This window comes from Misgurnus anguillicaudatus, chromosome 24 (genome assembly GCF_027580225.2).
Source record: "Misgurnus anguillicaudatus chromosome 24, ASM2758022v2, whole genome shotgun sequence".
NCBI classification, from domain to species: Eukaryota; Metazoa; Chordata; class Actinopteri; order Cypriniformes; family Cobitidae; genus Misgurnus; species Misgurnus anguillicaudatus.
In genome coordinates, this window is record NC_073360.2 from 21,349,612 (window position 1) to 21,368,007 (window position 18,396).

General features: G+C 39.4%; 1 protein-coding gene across 8 annotated transcripts in view; it reads left to right on the forward strand.

Annotated features, from left to right (window-relative positions):
• Nucleotides 1-18,396, forward strand: part of sez6b (seizure related 6 homolog b) — a 287,195-nt gene that overhangs the window by 185,331 nt on the left and 83,468 nt on the right. For all 8 annotated transcript variants that reach the window (XR_008642430.2, XR_008642429.2, XM_055196551.2 and 5 more), the window contains one exon: nucleotides 17,349-17,538. Coding sequence is in view for 6 of the 8 variants with exons in the window: in XM_055196551.2 (XP_055052526.2) it covers nucleotides 17,349-17,538 (190 nt within the window). In the remaining 2 variants the exon portion in view is untranslated. The remainder of the gene's footprint in view (nucleotides 1-17,348; nucleotides 17,539-18,396) is intronic.

The window sequence follows — 18,396 nt, forward strand, 5'->3', positions numbered from 1 at the left end:
GTGTGCGCGTTGTGCACGCTATACATTATGGTCAAGCATGCGCCCTTAAAATAGCATAATGAACCACACGCAACGCGCCACTGACTTTAGACTAGTTTTTTTCTGGTCGGTGGCGCAATTGTTTTTTTAAACTGCAAAATAGCATCAGGGATGGTTTGCGCCGGAACACGCCTCCTTTTTTGCGCTGAACCGCCCAGGGAGCGTAAGTGCATTCCCTAGTTTGCCGACGTGTGTCTGTGGACGGAAAAACCCGCTGTGCGCCGGTGCAAAATACGAATGATACATGCGTCACTGACAAAGTCAATTGCGCTGGGTGCAAGATAGGGCCCATTGTCTCCCCTTTGTCTTTCATTATTTCTTCTCCTGTGCACTTTTCTCACGCACCCACTTTTACAAACACCACATTTAATCAATGCCACACTTCTGTTGTACTTCCTTTGTATTTTACTGCTTTTATGACGCTTCACAACAGCCCTCCAAAGGTTTGAGAGGAACTCAATTATCAAATTATAATAAGGCACTTGTAACACCCCACATGGGATGTGGAAACACAGACGCACGCTAAATAGTGCTTGTGAACCATGCTCGGCATTCATCCAGCGCACCTGCGAGATGGTGCGAAAAATGTGGAATGACGGCTATGACTGTAGCCTTCCACCTTTCCTGTCTGAGCCCGAAGGCTCTTACGTGCACGTCGTTCTCCTGAACATCAGGCCCATCTCACCCGCCCCTCCTGAAGGTCGCCGGCCACCAAGGGCGAGTTTCCCCACGTGTAATCGGTTTTGACACCGCTTCCGTGCCATTTTGGCTTGAAGAGAGAAAACTACTGTCTACCTCACTTTGCTTTAGTTGAAAGGCGTGTGCGGCAGGCATTTCTCTTATTATTGTGCGCTGGGATCTCTCGAAAGCAGATTTCTTATTCGTCTGATTGATGGATACATTAAGCAGTACAAATGTGAAATCCCAAAGCCTCATTTGATTATTTAATGAAAATTCACACATGTGCCACAAAGCAAGCAATGAGGTGAGAAGGATATCTGCACTTCTTCAGCATGTTGTTTGACATAGCATTAATAATATTGAAAGACCCATTAAGCATTAAAAGCTTCTGGGAATCAATGAAAAGCACATTTGAATTAACCTTGTTTTCTCATAGAGCATATTGACTGAACACATTACACTTTGGTGTAAGCGAGACCGATATGACCTTATCTGCTAGTCCTAAATAAGAATTGATAGTCACCGAACTCGCCTTAAGGCACGGTACATAAATCTCGCATCCAGCTCTGAAGGGTTCACTGGATTGCAGCTTCTCACCGCAGTCGTCACGCTCACCACTGACCCACTTGTCTGCTGTTTGATGATAGATTTATAGGGATGAGTTGGCAGGGGACATCGGGCGTCTGTCGTATCAGCTCAGTGTCTGGCTCAGATCTACTTTCATTAAATGGCTCAAATCTGTGCAGCCCATGAAGCAGCTGTGAGTTCTGGCACTGCTCCACACCAGCTTTACCTTGTGCCACTGGGCCATGGCACCACCTAACAAGATATATATATATATATATATATAGATTACACACACTATTAGCCAATAGTTTAAAATCACTTTATTGTTTTTTGAATAATTATGAGCTCAGCGAAATAAGACCATGGGAATAATGTAGTTATAATGCCCTAGCAATATTTTATATCTTGAGAAAGAGAGACTGAAAAATAAATAGATATAGAAAAAGTAATAAAGTACAGCTTGAATAGAAATACAGACTGATATAAGAATAATACGGAGAGAGAGAGAGAGATGAGAGAGTCCATTATTCATCATCAGACCCGCAGCTTCTCCTGAAGGTCTCTTTTGTAGCATGTTATTGTTGCGAGGGATTTGAAGTTTGTCCAGTATGGCTCAGGGAGAGTTTTTTAGATGTTGAGAGCGCACCGCTGTACTTTAGAAGCTTTTCAGGTGCGCGCGTGTTTTTCGTCTGTGCGTATGGGGGTTATTTTGCGGTGATTTGGCCTCGGCAGGTCGGCTATCAGCTCTCTGCAGATCCTCTCAGCTCGCTTTGATTTATTCTTTTGCGAGGGCTCACCTCCGGTCTCCCAGAGGTCACCTTTTGGAAGATTTCAGCCTCAATTTTCTGCACCCTTTAAAATGCACATCTAGGCATCTTCGCTCTTCTTCTTCTTGCTCAGAGAGAGAAAATTTAAATGAGAAGGACAGACGAGGGCAAGAAGAGAGAAGGGGCGTGATAGTGTGAACAGAGGAAATGGGACATTGGTTAATTATTGAATCCATTTTACGAAAAAAGAAGCTGTTGGGCTCTTGATTAATGAAAAGGAGTTGGAAAAAATGCATAATATTGAAGAAGATTGAATGTCATTTGTTACTGAGTAAATTATTACACATGAAGTTAGGATACATTTCTATTACATATGTCAGTATTATGAGGATGCAAACACAGAAAATCTATTTGTCTGTTTATATATGCATTGTATAAAAGTTACTTTTCTGATTAATAAAGATTTTGATCTGACGCCTCAGATTTTGATGGCGGTAAATTGATTGTTTTATACATTTTTATAAAAGTGTTTTTTGCTTGTTGAATTTGCACAGCTTGTCGGTTGTTGTTGTTTTTTGGATTGGGTACAACAGTGAATTGATTTCATTTTAATGAAGTTGAATGCAGAGTGTCATGCCAGATTGGAGGGATCAATGTGTAATTCTTGTTGTTCTGAGAAGTATTGCAGTGATCTCACCTGGTATTTTTATTGTCTTTCCTCTATCCACATTACTGTCTTTAAATCAACATGCCTATTGGGCCTTCCTGTTACCATTAGAAAGCCAGGCCGAACATTTGCCTCTCAATGTGAGCTTTATCTACAGCTCAGATTAATAGACCTACACTGAATGTGTGCTTTGTTTTCACACTTTATAACGTTATATGTTGTGAACTGATATTTGTTGATAACAGAAAGTGTAATTAATTAAATAAATAATTTGAAGAGTTCAAATGCAAAAAAGTGCCTCTTATGTTTAGGTTCAGTCATTTCACTTTAATGGCAATGAAATGTTATTAGTCAGTATTTGAAATGTGTTATTTTCACAAATGTCACTTTAGTCATTTCATTGGTATTTAACAAAATAACTTTCGCTGCAACCTTCGAAGTGCATGCAAGTTTTTTTGGCAAAAACCTTAACTTCTAAAAAAAATCCACTTTTTTGGACAATACCTTCTTCGATGGAGGAGGCATTTAGGGGCTTTGCATACATATAAATAAATATTTATATAATTTTATATATTATATTTTTTATACCCTCACCTAAAGGATTATATTAGGAACACTATTCTAATACTGTGTTTGACCCCCTTTCACATTCAGAACTGCCTTAATTCTATGTGGCATTGATTCAACAAGGTTTCTTTAGAAATGTTGGCCCATATTGATAAGACAGCATCTTGCAGTTGATGGAGATTTGTGGAATGCACATCCAGGGCACGAAGCTCCCGTTCCACCACATCCCAAAGATGCTTTATTGGGTTGAGATCTGGTGACTGTGGAGGCCATTTTAGTACAGTGAACTTATTGTCATGTTCAAGAAACCAATTTGAAATGATTTGAGCTTTGTGACATGGTGCATTATCCTGCTAGAAGTAGCCATCAGAGGATGAGTACATGGTGGTCATAAAGGGATGGAAATGGTCAGAAACAATGCTCAGGTAGGCCGTGGCATTTAAACGATGCCCGATTGGCACTAAGGGGCCTAAAGTGTGCCAAGAAAACATACCCACACCATTACACCACCACCACCAGCCTGCACAGTTTAGGTTGTAGTTCAAGAGATTGTCTTGACCAGGACCACACCCCTAAATGCATTGAAGCAACTGCCATGTGATTGGTTGATTAGATAATTGCATTAATAAGAAATTGAACAGGTGTTCCTAATGATCCTTTAGGTGAGTGTCTATATAATTTTGGATACTTATATTTTAAAAATATAAAACTTTACTCCGAGTAATGCTGTTACACGGAAGAAACAAACATTGTTTCAGTTTGAATTCGAGATTCTGTGCTGGCATATCCATTACTCTCTATCACATACAAATACATTATCAGTTATCTCCAGACCTAACAATATGATAGTAACCGGTCACTTTAATCAAATGAAATGACACATTTGTTTATCAGAGAGCATATGAAAAATGTCCCATCAAATTTTGAAAGAACAACAGATGACAATGTTTGTAGCTGTACCGCCTGTGTCATGATAATAAATGTTACCTTTTTGCTCAGGAAGACAAATCTAATAGAAATGAAAATCAATATTTCAGTGAAATGCCAGCTTTTACTTGTCTTCATGGGATGCACTGACCATTTCGCCGTCTCCCCCTGTCTTTAGGAAACCAAAACATTTGTTATTTTTTCCAGAATTGATTTTAAACACAAGTCGGATCATTTATCAAACAGAAACTGGAAGTAAACTTCCGACCAGACGCGTAACCGCGACAACGCACATGCGTCCGATGAAACGTCTATATAAAACGTATTGTCGTCGGTTGTTACGTGTTCTATGTAGTTTTTAATAGTTTGATAGTTTTTGACACAAATCTGTAAAATACTACATTACTGAGTAGGGCTGTAACGATTTATCGCGTGTCCCATTAAAAATGCCTGTCTGAAATCGATTCTGAATCGCAAGGCTCCTATTATGTGTTCATGCACAGCTTGTGCGTGTACTACGGCATTTGGTCAGTCGAGAGTCCTTATCAATCTAAAATCATTCTAAATATTCTTTATTATCATGAAAATACCTGAAACAATTTAAAGAATTGTATAAAAGCGATTTAAATATTCCTATGGAATAGTGTTTGTAATGCTACTTCTTCTGTGGCACAAAGGGAGTTTCTGCACAAGAGCGCCCCCTGTCTTTGAGATGTGCCGGGATTTCACCGTAATTCATTAACATTCATTCATTGAGAAAACGCACATTTGCACGATTAATCGCTACAGCCCTATTACTGAGTTTGCTTTTTTCTATATTAAAATCACAGGCAGTGAAGAACTGAGAAAAAGAGACAGAAAATGAAAATCTGTCTTTGTTTATACAGTCGAACCCTGAAACACACTGTGGTTGTTTTGACAAAATGAAACACCTGGAACCAAACGATAAGAGGATGATTAATCTTCAGGGAAACTTAACAGGAAAATTTGCTGCACGAAGTACTTTTCTTGCTGAGTAATATCTCAGGAGACTTTTTCAATGTCGGGATAGAAAACTACTTCCCCCACTAATTGAGAAGATCTTTAATGCTAAGCTCAATACTGCATCCAAATGAACTCCTACTTCATCTTTCTGTTAAAAAAAATCATTATTCAGCTTTCATAATAGACCGCTCACCCCTCACACGCCCTTACTTATTCTCTGAATGGCTGCGTTTTTTCCATAACCCTGCCCTTGTTTTCATGTTGTCAAGATTTGCAATCCTCTGCAATTTCCTCTGCGTTATTCAGCCGCATCGCATAAAACCAATTTCTGGCCGGCGTTCGGGGGGATTGTAGTGATAATGAAAAAGAAACTGGGTGAGGTGAATGTTAAAACGAGATAAGCGCAGACACAGAGAGTATGTGAATGCACCTTCAGTGGGAAGGCCAGGACCGTTTCCCCTTGTGACTCTTTGTTCCTCCCGTGTGTGGAGAACAACAGAAGGGTAATTGGATGCTGATAACGTCTGTGGCATATGTGTGTGTTGCACATATTACACACATGCAGAGATGCATATTGTCAGGGCCACACAGTTGAGGGCTATTATGCCCCATGTAGAGTTTGGGTTAATGCATTAGAATGTAATGATAGTTGGGTTGCATGTTTTTATGACTGTAGTAGTTTTATAATATAAAATGTATTGGTCAAATGTGGAACTTGGAAAACTAAATAGAGTACAAACAACATAAAAAACATTTTAGGAGAAACACAAATGGAAACATATAAAGGGAAGCAAATGGAAATCAGGGTATGAATGTAATGAGAAACTTTAAATTCTTTTACTTTTTTTATTTCCATTTGTGTATTTACAATATTTGTAATTTCTCATCAGGAGAAATAATTTAAAGGCATCTGAGATAGTGTACTGTAACATGAAGTTGCATTTAACTACACTCACCTAAAGGATTATTAGGAACACCTGTTCAATTTCTCATTAATGTAATGGTGTGGGGGATGTTTTCTTGGCACACTTTAGGCTTTTTAGAGCAGACTGGGCATCGTTCTCAACCCAATAGAGCATCTTTGGGATCTGGTGGAACGGGAGCTTCGTGCCTTGGATGTGCATCCCACAAATCTCCATCATCTCCAAGATGTTATCCTATCAATATGGGCCAACATTTCTAAAGAATGCTTTCAGTACCTTGTTGAATTAATGCCACGTAGAATAAGGCAGTTCTGAAGGCGAAAGGGGGTCAAACACAGTATTACTATGGTGTTCCTAATAATCCTTTAGGTGAGTGTATATTGCACAGCATAGCTTTTATAAAAAATTTGGCAATAATGTTTCATAACTTTAAAATAACTTTCCTGTTCTCCTCTCTCTCTCTCTCTCCGAAATGCCTGACTTCACATCACTGCTCATTTGTGATTTTTCTTTCTTATGGAAAATTAGATTCTTCTTCATTGCTCTCGTATTTAGCTCAAATTTATGACAGTTTCCTTCCTCTAAACCTGTCTGCTCATGGTTGGCCAAGCGCTGTGAAGCTCTTATGAAGAATAGCAGTATTCACATTGCCTGTTCGACGTGATTATGAAAAGAACAGAATAGAAAATGAGTGTCATCTTTTTATAGCGTAACAAAAGTTTCTCACCGCCAGCAAATGTTAATCTCTGCACACATTATTATGGAAGGTCATGTATATGACGTGTAGAGGACGTCTGACCATTTGTGGCGCAGTGGTACGTCCTGTACGAGGCTCTAATGCTCGAATGGGGAAGAGGTGAGACAGATAAGGGCCGTCAGAGCCGGAGTCCATCTGCGGATATTTTCACATTGCTGTCAGATGGATTGCCTAGGTATGGCCCCTCCAGATGGCACAGATGGGTCTCTACATCTCTCCTTCTCTGCACTTGAGGCGCTCCTAAATATAGTACCAACGCCCTGATATCTCTGAGGTTGATTCTCATTTCTAGCAGGGTGACTTTATTTCATCGCCTTCAATCTATCCACATCTATGGCCCAGATCGTGCTAAGGACAGTGCTACATTAGTTGCAGATTTTCATAATTACTCTGAATACAGCCATGCATTTTGTCTCATAACTCCTCCCCTTCCAGTCTTTGCTCATTGTCTCATGGCTCATGAGGAATGGATCCTGCTAATTACTGGAGATTTTCTTAATTCCTGTTTTTCTAGAGAATTGGAGCCATGGGATTGGATGAATAAAAAGCAGCAGGCAATAAGAGTGAAAAAAGAGTTCTCCCATAGAGGGCTTTTGGGGTTTTCTGTTTTTGCACAGTGAAGGGAGAAAGAGAATTTTCCACTTTTACATTTTTAAAGATTTGCATAAAAGAGAAACTCCTTGAGGTTTCACTAAGTAAGCTAAATACACAAGCACACGCGTCAAATTCAAACAACAATAGTCATTTCAAACCCTGTTTTTTATAGACTCTAATAGGTTAATGGTAGGGTTGTCGTTTCATTGGAGTAATTCTTTCTGTAGTCAATAATTGTATATTAGGTAAAACTCATATTTGAGCCTCATAATAGCATATGTAAAAGTTTGACCTGTCATAGTAATTTTTTCATGCTTTAAAGCAACACCAAAGAGTTTTTGCTCTTTGCTCCCCCTACAGGTTAGAAGCATAATTGTTCATTAACACTGTCATAAATACTGAGGCATAGCTGGCTCTGATTGGATTGTAGGTCTGCCGTAAAGCAAGTTTTTGTAGTTTTCACTCGAACTACAGGACAGCGACCCGACGGTTGGAAACTTCTTTAGTGCGGTTTTGGCCGATAGAGGGCTGCAAAGCGAATGTGAAAGTGCACACACACCCAGCAGAAGTACAACAACAAAAAGCAGCAGAATGACTGTCTTTTAAATCTGAGGTGTGGATTAATTATTTGCGCGTGTAGATTACATACAACATCAATGTAACTCTACATTCAATTTCTCTTGCCTCATTTAGTATACACAGATCTACGAATATGCAGATTAGTCCCCGCCTCTACTCGATAGCACAGCTCAAACCACAGATATGAATATGCAAATGAACCCCCACCTCCACTCTTTCGCTCCACCCCGGACCATAGATATATATGTAAATAGATGCTATATTCCGCAGTTCCCGGCGCTTGTGTATTTAGCACATAACTGCTAAGATTAGTTTCACACAATGCATACGTGAACTGCATCGCGTACAGTATGCAGCACTAATCTTTAAGCGCTGATGTTCATATTAAAAACACCACATAGACATAAAAACAACAATAATAACACGATTTTCCCCACAGTGGGACTGTCCCCACAATGAGCAAAAATGTTACTGGGTTGTTCTTTTACATGTTTTCTAGGTTGAGAGAAGCACTGGGGACACAATTAAAGCACTTAAACATGGAAAAAGTCAGATTTTCATGATATGTCCCCTTTAAGTTTTGACTTGTTGACAAGTTGAAATTGTACATTCTCATACAATGTTTGCATGGTATTATTTGCGATTCGATTAAAAAGTAATCCTCCTTTCCCCTAATACTTTTTCGATACATTGAAAGCCCTAGTCAATAATAAAACTCGTCTGACTATGGGAGACAGAGAAAGAGTAAGAGAGCAAAGTTGATGACAACTGTATTATATCATGATTGTCATCTGATGTCCTTCATGTTGGGAGAGCTTCAGGCGTGTGACCCATATGAGCAGTGATGTGCGTACCAGTGAATGTCATACACACTGTACTGAGACATTCAATGTTGTTATAAAACTCTCACTATGGCAATTGCATTTATTCTGAATGCGTCTGATTTGTTCTGTACACTTATCAAAAATCTAAAAATTGCTGGGTTATTTTAAACCCAGCGTCGGGTCAAAAAGGGACGAACCCAGCCCATTGGGTTGAAATCTAACCTACGCTGGGTTGTTTTTAAGCCATGTTGAGTCAAATATAAACATTATAGGTGAATTTAAGAAAATGGCTGGGCTAGCCCCTTTTTGACCCAATGCTGGGTTGAAAATAACTTGTATTGTGATGGCTTGTATTTTTACACTGAAACTCTTTAAAGTTTAAAATCATTATTTGATAATCTGTTAACATTTATTTGGAAATAAGAAATAAGTATTAAATGTATTAATATTACATGTATGAATTAAATAAGACAAAACCTGTGCTCTCATTGGATTTAAGGGTTTACCCACTAGTATAATATTTCTTTATACAGTTCTGAACGCATGCTTTACTCACTATACACCTATGAATATAATTTTTGGTCTAGTTTTGTCCACCTTTCTCTGACTCAGTTCTAAAACCAAGGTGACCCATGCAAATAAAGATCATTTATGATGACATCACCTTTACTATTAATTATTTTTTATTTCTGGAAATCTGATTCAGTTTAATGCTGGAGTTGAGAGTCCTTTTTTAAACTCGCTCATAGCTGGAGGGTTTTTTGCTAATTCTCTGTTAATGTGACTCAGCATGCATCTCTAGATTAATTACCCATCTGCCTGCTCTTAAACTGCTGATACAGTCACTGTATGTGAGTGCCTCTCTCAGAACCGGTTGTGCTTCATACATCTTGCAAAAAGTGAAGCTGCTGGCTCTTTGATCGCCCCACTGTGGCTAGCTGCAGTACAAGTCATAAACCCCGCCCTCTACATGCAAACGAACGGCACTCGGGTCTCTGAGCGGACTCTCTGAGCTTCGATGGAAGATTGAAGATTTTAATAACTATTCAGTTTTAACTTCTTTGTTATTTCACACTGACAACATGAGTTGTATTTAACTTACCTTATTTTAACAAGCCAGTCAAATGAGACGTTTAAGGGCCGTGGTTGAATTGAGCGTTTGGGCGAAAGTTTGATACCACAGCTGCACCTCTGGGTGGCGTGCGATTCCTTCTGCGCATGCCCTGGCTCCAAACTGACGTTTTTGCGTAACATGTCAGCGCTCTTCGTCGTACATTTTGCGTTTGGTTCGTTACAATGGAAGGAAGCGCCATCACGTCGTCCATCTTTTTTACAGTCTATGCTCAGAACACATAGCCTTCACTGCAGCAAAAATACAAATGTATTCCTGAGCTACTATGTTCCTGTAGCTCAACTGGTAGAGCATTGCATTAGCAAAGGTCATGGGTTTGATCCAAGGGGCAACCCTTCAACCGTTATCGTGAAGCCAAAACGGAAGTGACTTAAACTGCAATTCCAACTTCAAAAGGGAGCCAATCCCATAGATCCCCCGTGTTAAAATGCCCAACTTTACAGCAGAAATAATATGATTACAGCCTGGTACCAAAAGTGTTTTTGGTCAATACAATATAGCTAATTTTGCTGTTCGTGACAACTGTGAGGGTGATGTATTTTTTGTTGCTTACCCGTTTAAATTATACTAAGCCTTAAAGGTACACTATGTCACTATGATGATGTTCTTTTAAAAAGTACACATTTGTACCTGATATTAGTACTTCAGAGGTGCATACTATACTAGTACGTATTATGACCTTTTTGAAGGGTACTGTCCAGTGACAACTTTTGTACCATTTGTACAAACAAGTTTATTGGCAGATTGTTGTGTTGTTTGGCAGATTATTGTGTTAGCAGCTCAAAAGGTGATGGGTTCAAACCGAGGGGCAACCTTCCGATCTCTTTGATGAAGCCAAATACGGAAGTGACTTAAACTGCAATTCATCGACTGGCCGCTTGAGGCTGGCTCCAACAGGGAGTCAATTCCCATAGACCTCCATGTTAAAATGGCCAACTTTACAGTAGATAAATAATATGTTTACAGCCTGGTACAAAAAGTGTTTTTGGTCTATATAGCTAATTTTGGCCTTCATGACAACTGTGAGGGGGGTGAATTTTTTTGTAACTCATCCGTTTAAATTGTATTAAGTTTTGCATAATTAAGGGCGTGGCCACTTGAGTGAGGTGTAAACGGCCACTGCTGTCACTAGAATCGAGCTAAGCGGGCGTGGTTTCAGCAACCAGCCACCTCAGCTTCACCCATGTCCCGCCTCTTTACCCATTTTCGGTTTTCCGCGAGTGACTCACGGTGAATCACGGCCAAGATGGTGACGGCAGGCAACGCCTACTTTAAGCTTCAAAAAAATCTTCACAAACCAATGGGTGACGTCACGGACACTAGGTCCATATTTTTTACAGTCTAAGGTTCAAACCCAGGGAACACACACATACTGATAAAATTTTAAGTCACTTTGGATTAAAGCATCTGCTAAATGCATAGATGTAAATTTAGTTCTAGAAAGCATTTGATTCGACATAAATCTGCGGTATGAAGGGGCTTTGAGTGTTAGGTTGCAAAGCTAGATTTTCTTTACATATAGTTACAGTGTACTCTCTCTTTAAAGTCATTTGTGTATGAAGCATTTAACACCAGGCTTCCTGTTTTCTCCTCTTCGCTCTACAGCATATGGCACCCCTGGGTCGGCCAGGAGCACAGAGATAATCAATGTAATTTCCCTTTATTCTAAACCTGTCTGTTGTGCTCTGTGTTAAAAGCAGCAAATGTTTTAATCCACATTGACCCAGAATGACTCCACGGTTACACATTTACACACCAACCTCTGCGTTTGACTGACAGTTATGTTTATGCGAGAGATTACATGCGTGGGGTAGACGGTCGGGCCCGGTGCCAACGCAAATTGGATTACGGCGAGCAATATTCTGGAAACATTTTATTATCTGAGGGCTTTTAGTGTAATGTGATTACTTTGTAATGCACTTTTGTTTTATAGACTGCTTCAGCACATTGCAGCTCTGGCTTTATTAAGCGTGAATTTATTCCTGAAACACACATCCTCAGGTTATCACCTGTTGCTTTCAAAGCACTGCAGGGACCTTGCGTTCGATCTAAGCAAACCCTGTATAAATTATGGACCTATCATTTGGATGGATTTAAATTGGTAGCTGCAATTGTGCTTTTAGAAAATATTTTCCTGGTTGCAAACTGGAGACAGTGTTATTATTTCGTGTGCAGTGTGTCAGACTTGTCTTTCTGTTTAATGGAGCTATGTGCATCTAGATTGGGGGCGATGGGTACATGACAAGGCGGGACCTCATTAAACTGTATCTAGACAGGGTCCCTACTTGGGTCAGATTCATTTGCCTGCATCTGATTAAAGACACCTTCATTACCTGAGAAGAGGACCGGGGCACATCCCATCTGATCCCGGATCAAGCACAGTGGCACTATTTTAGAAAGTTGAACAGATCTGACTTTTTCATTCAGCACGGCTGTAATTATTGTTCAGACGCCCACTATTTTACTCTGGTCCGTGTCACGACTTCCTCCCACGCTGCTGTATCGGGTATTGGCTCATGCGGTTGTTGCATGTGTCGACTAAAGAGGGAAACAGGCGGAAAGAGAAGTAATGGGTAGCTGTGGCTTTCTATTAGTGACAGGTGAGGATATGCACAACAGACAGGAGATTGTTCGTGGTGCAATTACCATGCAGCTTGGCAGAGAGACAGGCGAACACCATTATGAGTGCGGTCGTTGTGGCAGAATATGTCAGCTAGCTGCCATCTCAGCATATTCAAAAACACGTCAGGCCGTTTTTCTGGTTTCTATTCGCGCTTGGGTATTGTCCAAACTTTTCTCCTGTGCCCCGACTCTCCTATAAACACGCTTGACAGGCTTTGTAATAGCCTGTAGGCTTTAGTTAGGACATTCTCATTCTAGAGAGCATTTAATTGGACAAATCTATGTAGTGTAACATTTTTGCTCTGTTTTCTTGTAATGCTGGGTTAAAACTACACAATATCAGCCAGACATCAGCGCAATCCGTTTTGACATAGGATGTCGTGATGATTCGTAAACAACGTTTTATGTTGTATAGTGTATTGGTGGACAAAAACCAATGGTGCGTCTGCAACACATTTCTGTCCCAACAAAAAGACTAGCATGTTTCATTTTTCGGTCTTCAATGAATGGTTCACTTATGAAAATAAGAGTAAAAAAAGCTCTTCTGTATACAGCAGCTTTCAAATATGCCGAACCGAAAGAGAGATGATGGTACTGATGCTATGGCAACAATACTCCTGGCTTTGCGATGTTTGTTTACGCTCTTGTTTCTGGTCATAAGTCGCTAGTTTTGCCTTCTCGATAACATCACACACACTGTTAATGATGGCAGATGATGACTGGTTGGGATGCAGACATGATTTTTGTCTATTAAAAAAAATGTAAAGAGTCTTATTGCATAAGTGATTATTGTAACAGACAAAAACCTAACTTTAAGGTCTAACTTGCCATGAGAAAGCCAAAACATGTACGTAACACAAATAGGCTGCGCCAGAAATCGCATACTGTGACAGTAGGTATTGAATTAGATAAAGTAGCTACTGATCAACCATTAAAGGTCCCATTCTTTCTGTTTTTTTAAGCTTTGATTGTGTTTACAGTGCGCAATATAACACGTGTTCATGTTTCACGTGTAAAAAACGCATTATTTTTCACACAATTTACTGATCTGTGTACCTCTGTGTTCACTGTCCTAAAAACGGGCTGATGTCTTGCTTTTTCTATGAAGTCCTCCTTCAGAAATACGTATTGAGTTCTGATTGTGTAGTTTGTTTAGTGTGTTGTGATTCGACAGCAGCTTAGCCTTCCGTTAGCTTAGCTGGTGACTGACGTATTCTTGTGGGCGGAGTTTAGTCAAAAAACTGTTCTAGTGTGGTCATTAAAGCAGGAAGTAGAGGACTGTAGTCCAAACCGGTTCACTGTAGGCTTTGAAAGGCGAATTTTGTTAAAGAAAATATATCGCCTGGCAGTGAACTTTGAGCTTTATCATTTTACAGCTATTATTTATGCTCTAACAGCAACATTAAACAGTAACTAATGTTTGAAAAATGGGATCAGGAAGAACATGACCTTTTAAACAGTAGGCATCGTATTAATATGGATAGTATGAATGAATTTGGATGACTACATCCGCCATGTTGATACATCACGTGGAATAAGTCATCATAACAACAAGTTAGTCGTTAACTGGAATGACGTTAAAACAGCACAATTTAACCGAGCTGTGTTGCTAGCTTTCGACATTTTTTTATAAAATAACAGTGGTGGTAAGTAACGAAGTAAAAATACTTCGTTACTTTACTTAAGTACTTTTTTCGGGGATCTGTACTTTACTTGAGTATGTTTTATTTGCATCTACTTTTACTCTTCCTCCACTACAATATTAAAGAAAAAGTTTACTTTTTACTCCGATACATTTCCCCGTGCCCGCTCCAAGTATTTATTACACTGGCTTTCCAAACCAATGAAAAACTGGGTTTTCTGTTGAAAAAAAAAGAACGTGCACGAGCTCTTTGCCAGCATATGCTAAGCAGTCAGTTCGGCGCGCATTGCGAAGTGGAAGATGACCACAGAAACAGGTGAAGGTTCAGCTCTCGCTGCCGTTCCCCTAACCAAATATTATGATATGCCTCAATGCAAATAATTAGACTAAGAATCATGTAAACAGTGTTTATTGTTCAGAAAACATGAACTGGAGCTTATTTTTAATAATAAAAAAACTCAGCATCACATATTGTTTTTAGATTACATTCATTGTATTTTATAAAATATATTAATAATAACTTCAACACAATATAGAGGACTTAAAACAGATATTTATTCACAGATAAATAAATACTTTACAGATTTTACCACTGCAGTTAGTCGCCAATCCGTTTTTAGATAAAATGTTCAAAGCTTTTCCTTAACATCATATTCTCTTTATAATACGTGTCAAATCAATTGGAAATCATTAAAATATATTTTTGTCCACACATATTTAAGTTAACGTCACTAAATGAAGAAAAAGATAAAATAATTAGCTAAAATAATGTATTCTCTGAGATAAAAAGATTTTATTCACTTTAACAAATCTTACCACAGTTTATCCGCCTAACTTTAGCTATCCCCGTTTCACATCAATCAAAAGCTTCTTTTAACATCATATTCTCCTCATATATAGACGTTACGATCGAAAACCACTAAAATATATATTTGCTCTCTCATATTTAAGTTACTAAATGACGAAAGAAAGAAAAGAAATCGGTAAAATAATGTTTGTTTCTGAGGTAAAATTAAACTACGTTCGCAAGCGCATGCTGGAGGAACAGAGTAGAGAAGCGCGTGCTGGAGTAGTGTAGCGCGCACGACTTACGCACTAATAAAGAATACAATGGATGTAATGATGTTTTCACTAAATTTCCAAAAAATGGGTGGATAGCAGCCAGCAGTAGTGAATACATACGGAACAGTGGGACTTCTCTCTAGGTTATAAAAATAAAAAATAGCATACAGGGAACATTCTCTCTAGGTTATAAAAAATAAAAATAACCTACAGGAAATGTTTTGGGAAGGTTCTCTTTAGGTTATAAAATTAAACCTAAAAATAACCTGCAGGGAATGAGCGTTCTCTATAGGTTATAAAATTAAACCTAAAAATAACCTGCAGGGACTGGGAACGTTCTTATTTGGTTCCCATAAATAACCAAATGGGAACCATATTTGAACATTAGGGGAACGGTATGTGTTTGCTTGGAGGCTAGTAAGCACAACTGGTTCTCCCTGCATGCTGCCAAAACAATTGATCTGCCTAATTATTGCTATACATTTTTTTATAATATTTACTTTTTACTTTCGATACTTAAGTACGTTTTAAATCGGATACTTTTGTACTTTTACTCAAGTGATGTTTGATTAGAGGACTTTCTACTTTTACTGGAGTCATTTTTTATTTGGGTATAAATACTTTTACTCGAGTATAACTTTTGAGTACTTTTACCACCCCTGTAAAATAACGCATCCCCTTCTTTTTCTTCTTCGTTGGATAACTCCTCTCCCGGGGGCTCACAGGACAGTAAAGTGTCCATTTAATGAACACTTTAGGATCTTGCCAGAAGTAGTAGGTCATCAAGGTACTTTTCGCATACTGTTTTTCGAATATGAATTCGGACCTAGGCCTACTACTCGCCTCGCCTACTGCTCCAGAAAAATGCGATTATGCGAAAGTCTGCATATTTATGCGGGGGCCACATTTTTTAAATACGGTGCACTTTTGCCGCATAAATTGCAGATTTCTGCTCGCAAAATATGTGGGGCTTGCATGATTTCATTATCCTCGCATTTTCGTAGCAAAAAGTCATATATATCTTAGCAGAAAGTTGAAAAATGTTGCATTTACCTCACATGTGCGCAACCAAAGCTGCAAACAGTTTTTGCAAGTTCACGCAATTTCATTGCATAAAATTGCTTAGATATCCCGCATATTTCATCGCATTTTTTAAGAAAACGTGCCGCAAGATCATTTTTGCCCGCAAAAATCACTGCATTTCTCCTACTACCGTATTTTCCGGACTATAAGCTGCACCGGAGTATAAGCTGCATCATTTAAAAATGAGTCATGAAGATGAAATAACATATATAAGTCACAGTGGACTATACGACGCGTTTATTTAGAAAATTATTTCACAAAATTCAAGCCGAAGAACCGACATTTAATCTGGAAAGGCAAGTTATTAAACTAAACAATAGCAGACAGAACAGCAAGCTGAATAGATGTCTGTACGTTAAAGTAATAGTAACAGTTTTACATGAAAAACAATAGCATACAGAACTTACTGTACCTGAAAGGTTGAATAGGCTAAATTAACTGAACAAGCCAACTAGCGTGAAGTTCGCATACTCGTCATTCCACATCACTGAATCCATGAATTACATAAATACAGAAGCAGCATATGGCAGACTCTCATGGCTGTAGACGGTAATGATGTCTCTTGCCTCATAAATGTCAAAATTAATTCATACTGACTTACAAGGCGCACCTGACTATAAGACGCAGCACCAGCCAAGTTATGGAAAAAAACAGCGCTTACCAAAAAATACGGCATATAGTATGGAAGTAGCGATTTCAGATGCAGTGATAGACTAAAAGCCACAACTCCCATTTTATCGCTTGTTCCTTTTTAATGACATCACACTTGATTGGTCTGGAAGCAACATGTAGTCTAAAACGTTTCTTTTTTTAGGACTCGGTGTCAAATTATGACATATCACTCTAGCTCTCATTTTCTTGACTATCACTCATTTTGTTGGTGTACTTAATCATGTCTCTTTCTTTTCTCTCCATCTCTCTGACTGTCCAGGTGATGAATGTTAGCCTGGTTGAAGGAGACGTGGTCAGGTTTGAAGATCTGGGTGGCCGCGAGCCTTCAGTCTTGGCTAATGAGTCCATCCTGCTGAAAGGTCTGGTGGTCCGCAGCTGGAGCAACCAAATCGCCATCCAATTCCGCAGCCAGCAACCTCAATCCAGCTTCTTACTGCTGCGTTACCAAGGTGAGTCGTCCTACGCGTTAACCTCGAAACATCTGCCTATTCCACCTCTTGCTAATTGCTCCTATGCCAGCGTCACGGGCTGGCACATATCCAAACCTGTTTATGAGTGTACACTTACTGATTAGATTGGCACGAACGATTAGGAGTCTGGGAGCCCTCAATCATTGCTTTCCATTAGGAGAGCCTCTCCTGCGCACTGAAGGGGAAACACTCCTTGTTATCGCATGTCAACATAATATGCTCATGTTAGCCTGAAAATGACAGCTGCTGTCAATAGGCCACATAATTACATCAGAAAATGACTTGGATAATTCTCTGTTAATAGTCTCCTAACAGAGTCATCAACAGGAGATTGGCTTTACAGAAAAGGTTACAGTGCGCAGATGTGTCCCGCTCCGTGCGGCAACGTTATTTATCCTCCGTAGCACGGGGTGACGCGATGACTAATGATTGTATACAGACGAATCCTTTTTGTTTCTCGGAGCTAATGAACCGTGACAGGTTTGCAGTACAGCAATAGCATTTTTGCTGATCCTTAATATGCCTGTTGAATGCGAAAGTCATTTACACTCCAACCCACAGCCTCCCCCTTGCATGTGTCTCTGTGTCTTTATGGGTGTGTAATGGATGGCGTTCGGACGGGTTCTTAATGGTTCGGGTTTGAAGCCTCACATTCCCCTATTAGACTCATGGCCAATCATCTACCGGGGCCAGACAGCACATCTTTTATAATGGCTTTCTGTTTCTTTACAAAACTTCCAATTACTTTACTCCGAAGGCCCTGCTCCCCCTGTTTCCGGTTCAATTTAATGTGATCCAGCTGCTAGACTGGGTAGATGTGCACACGCAAGAGCAGCT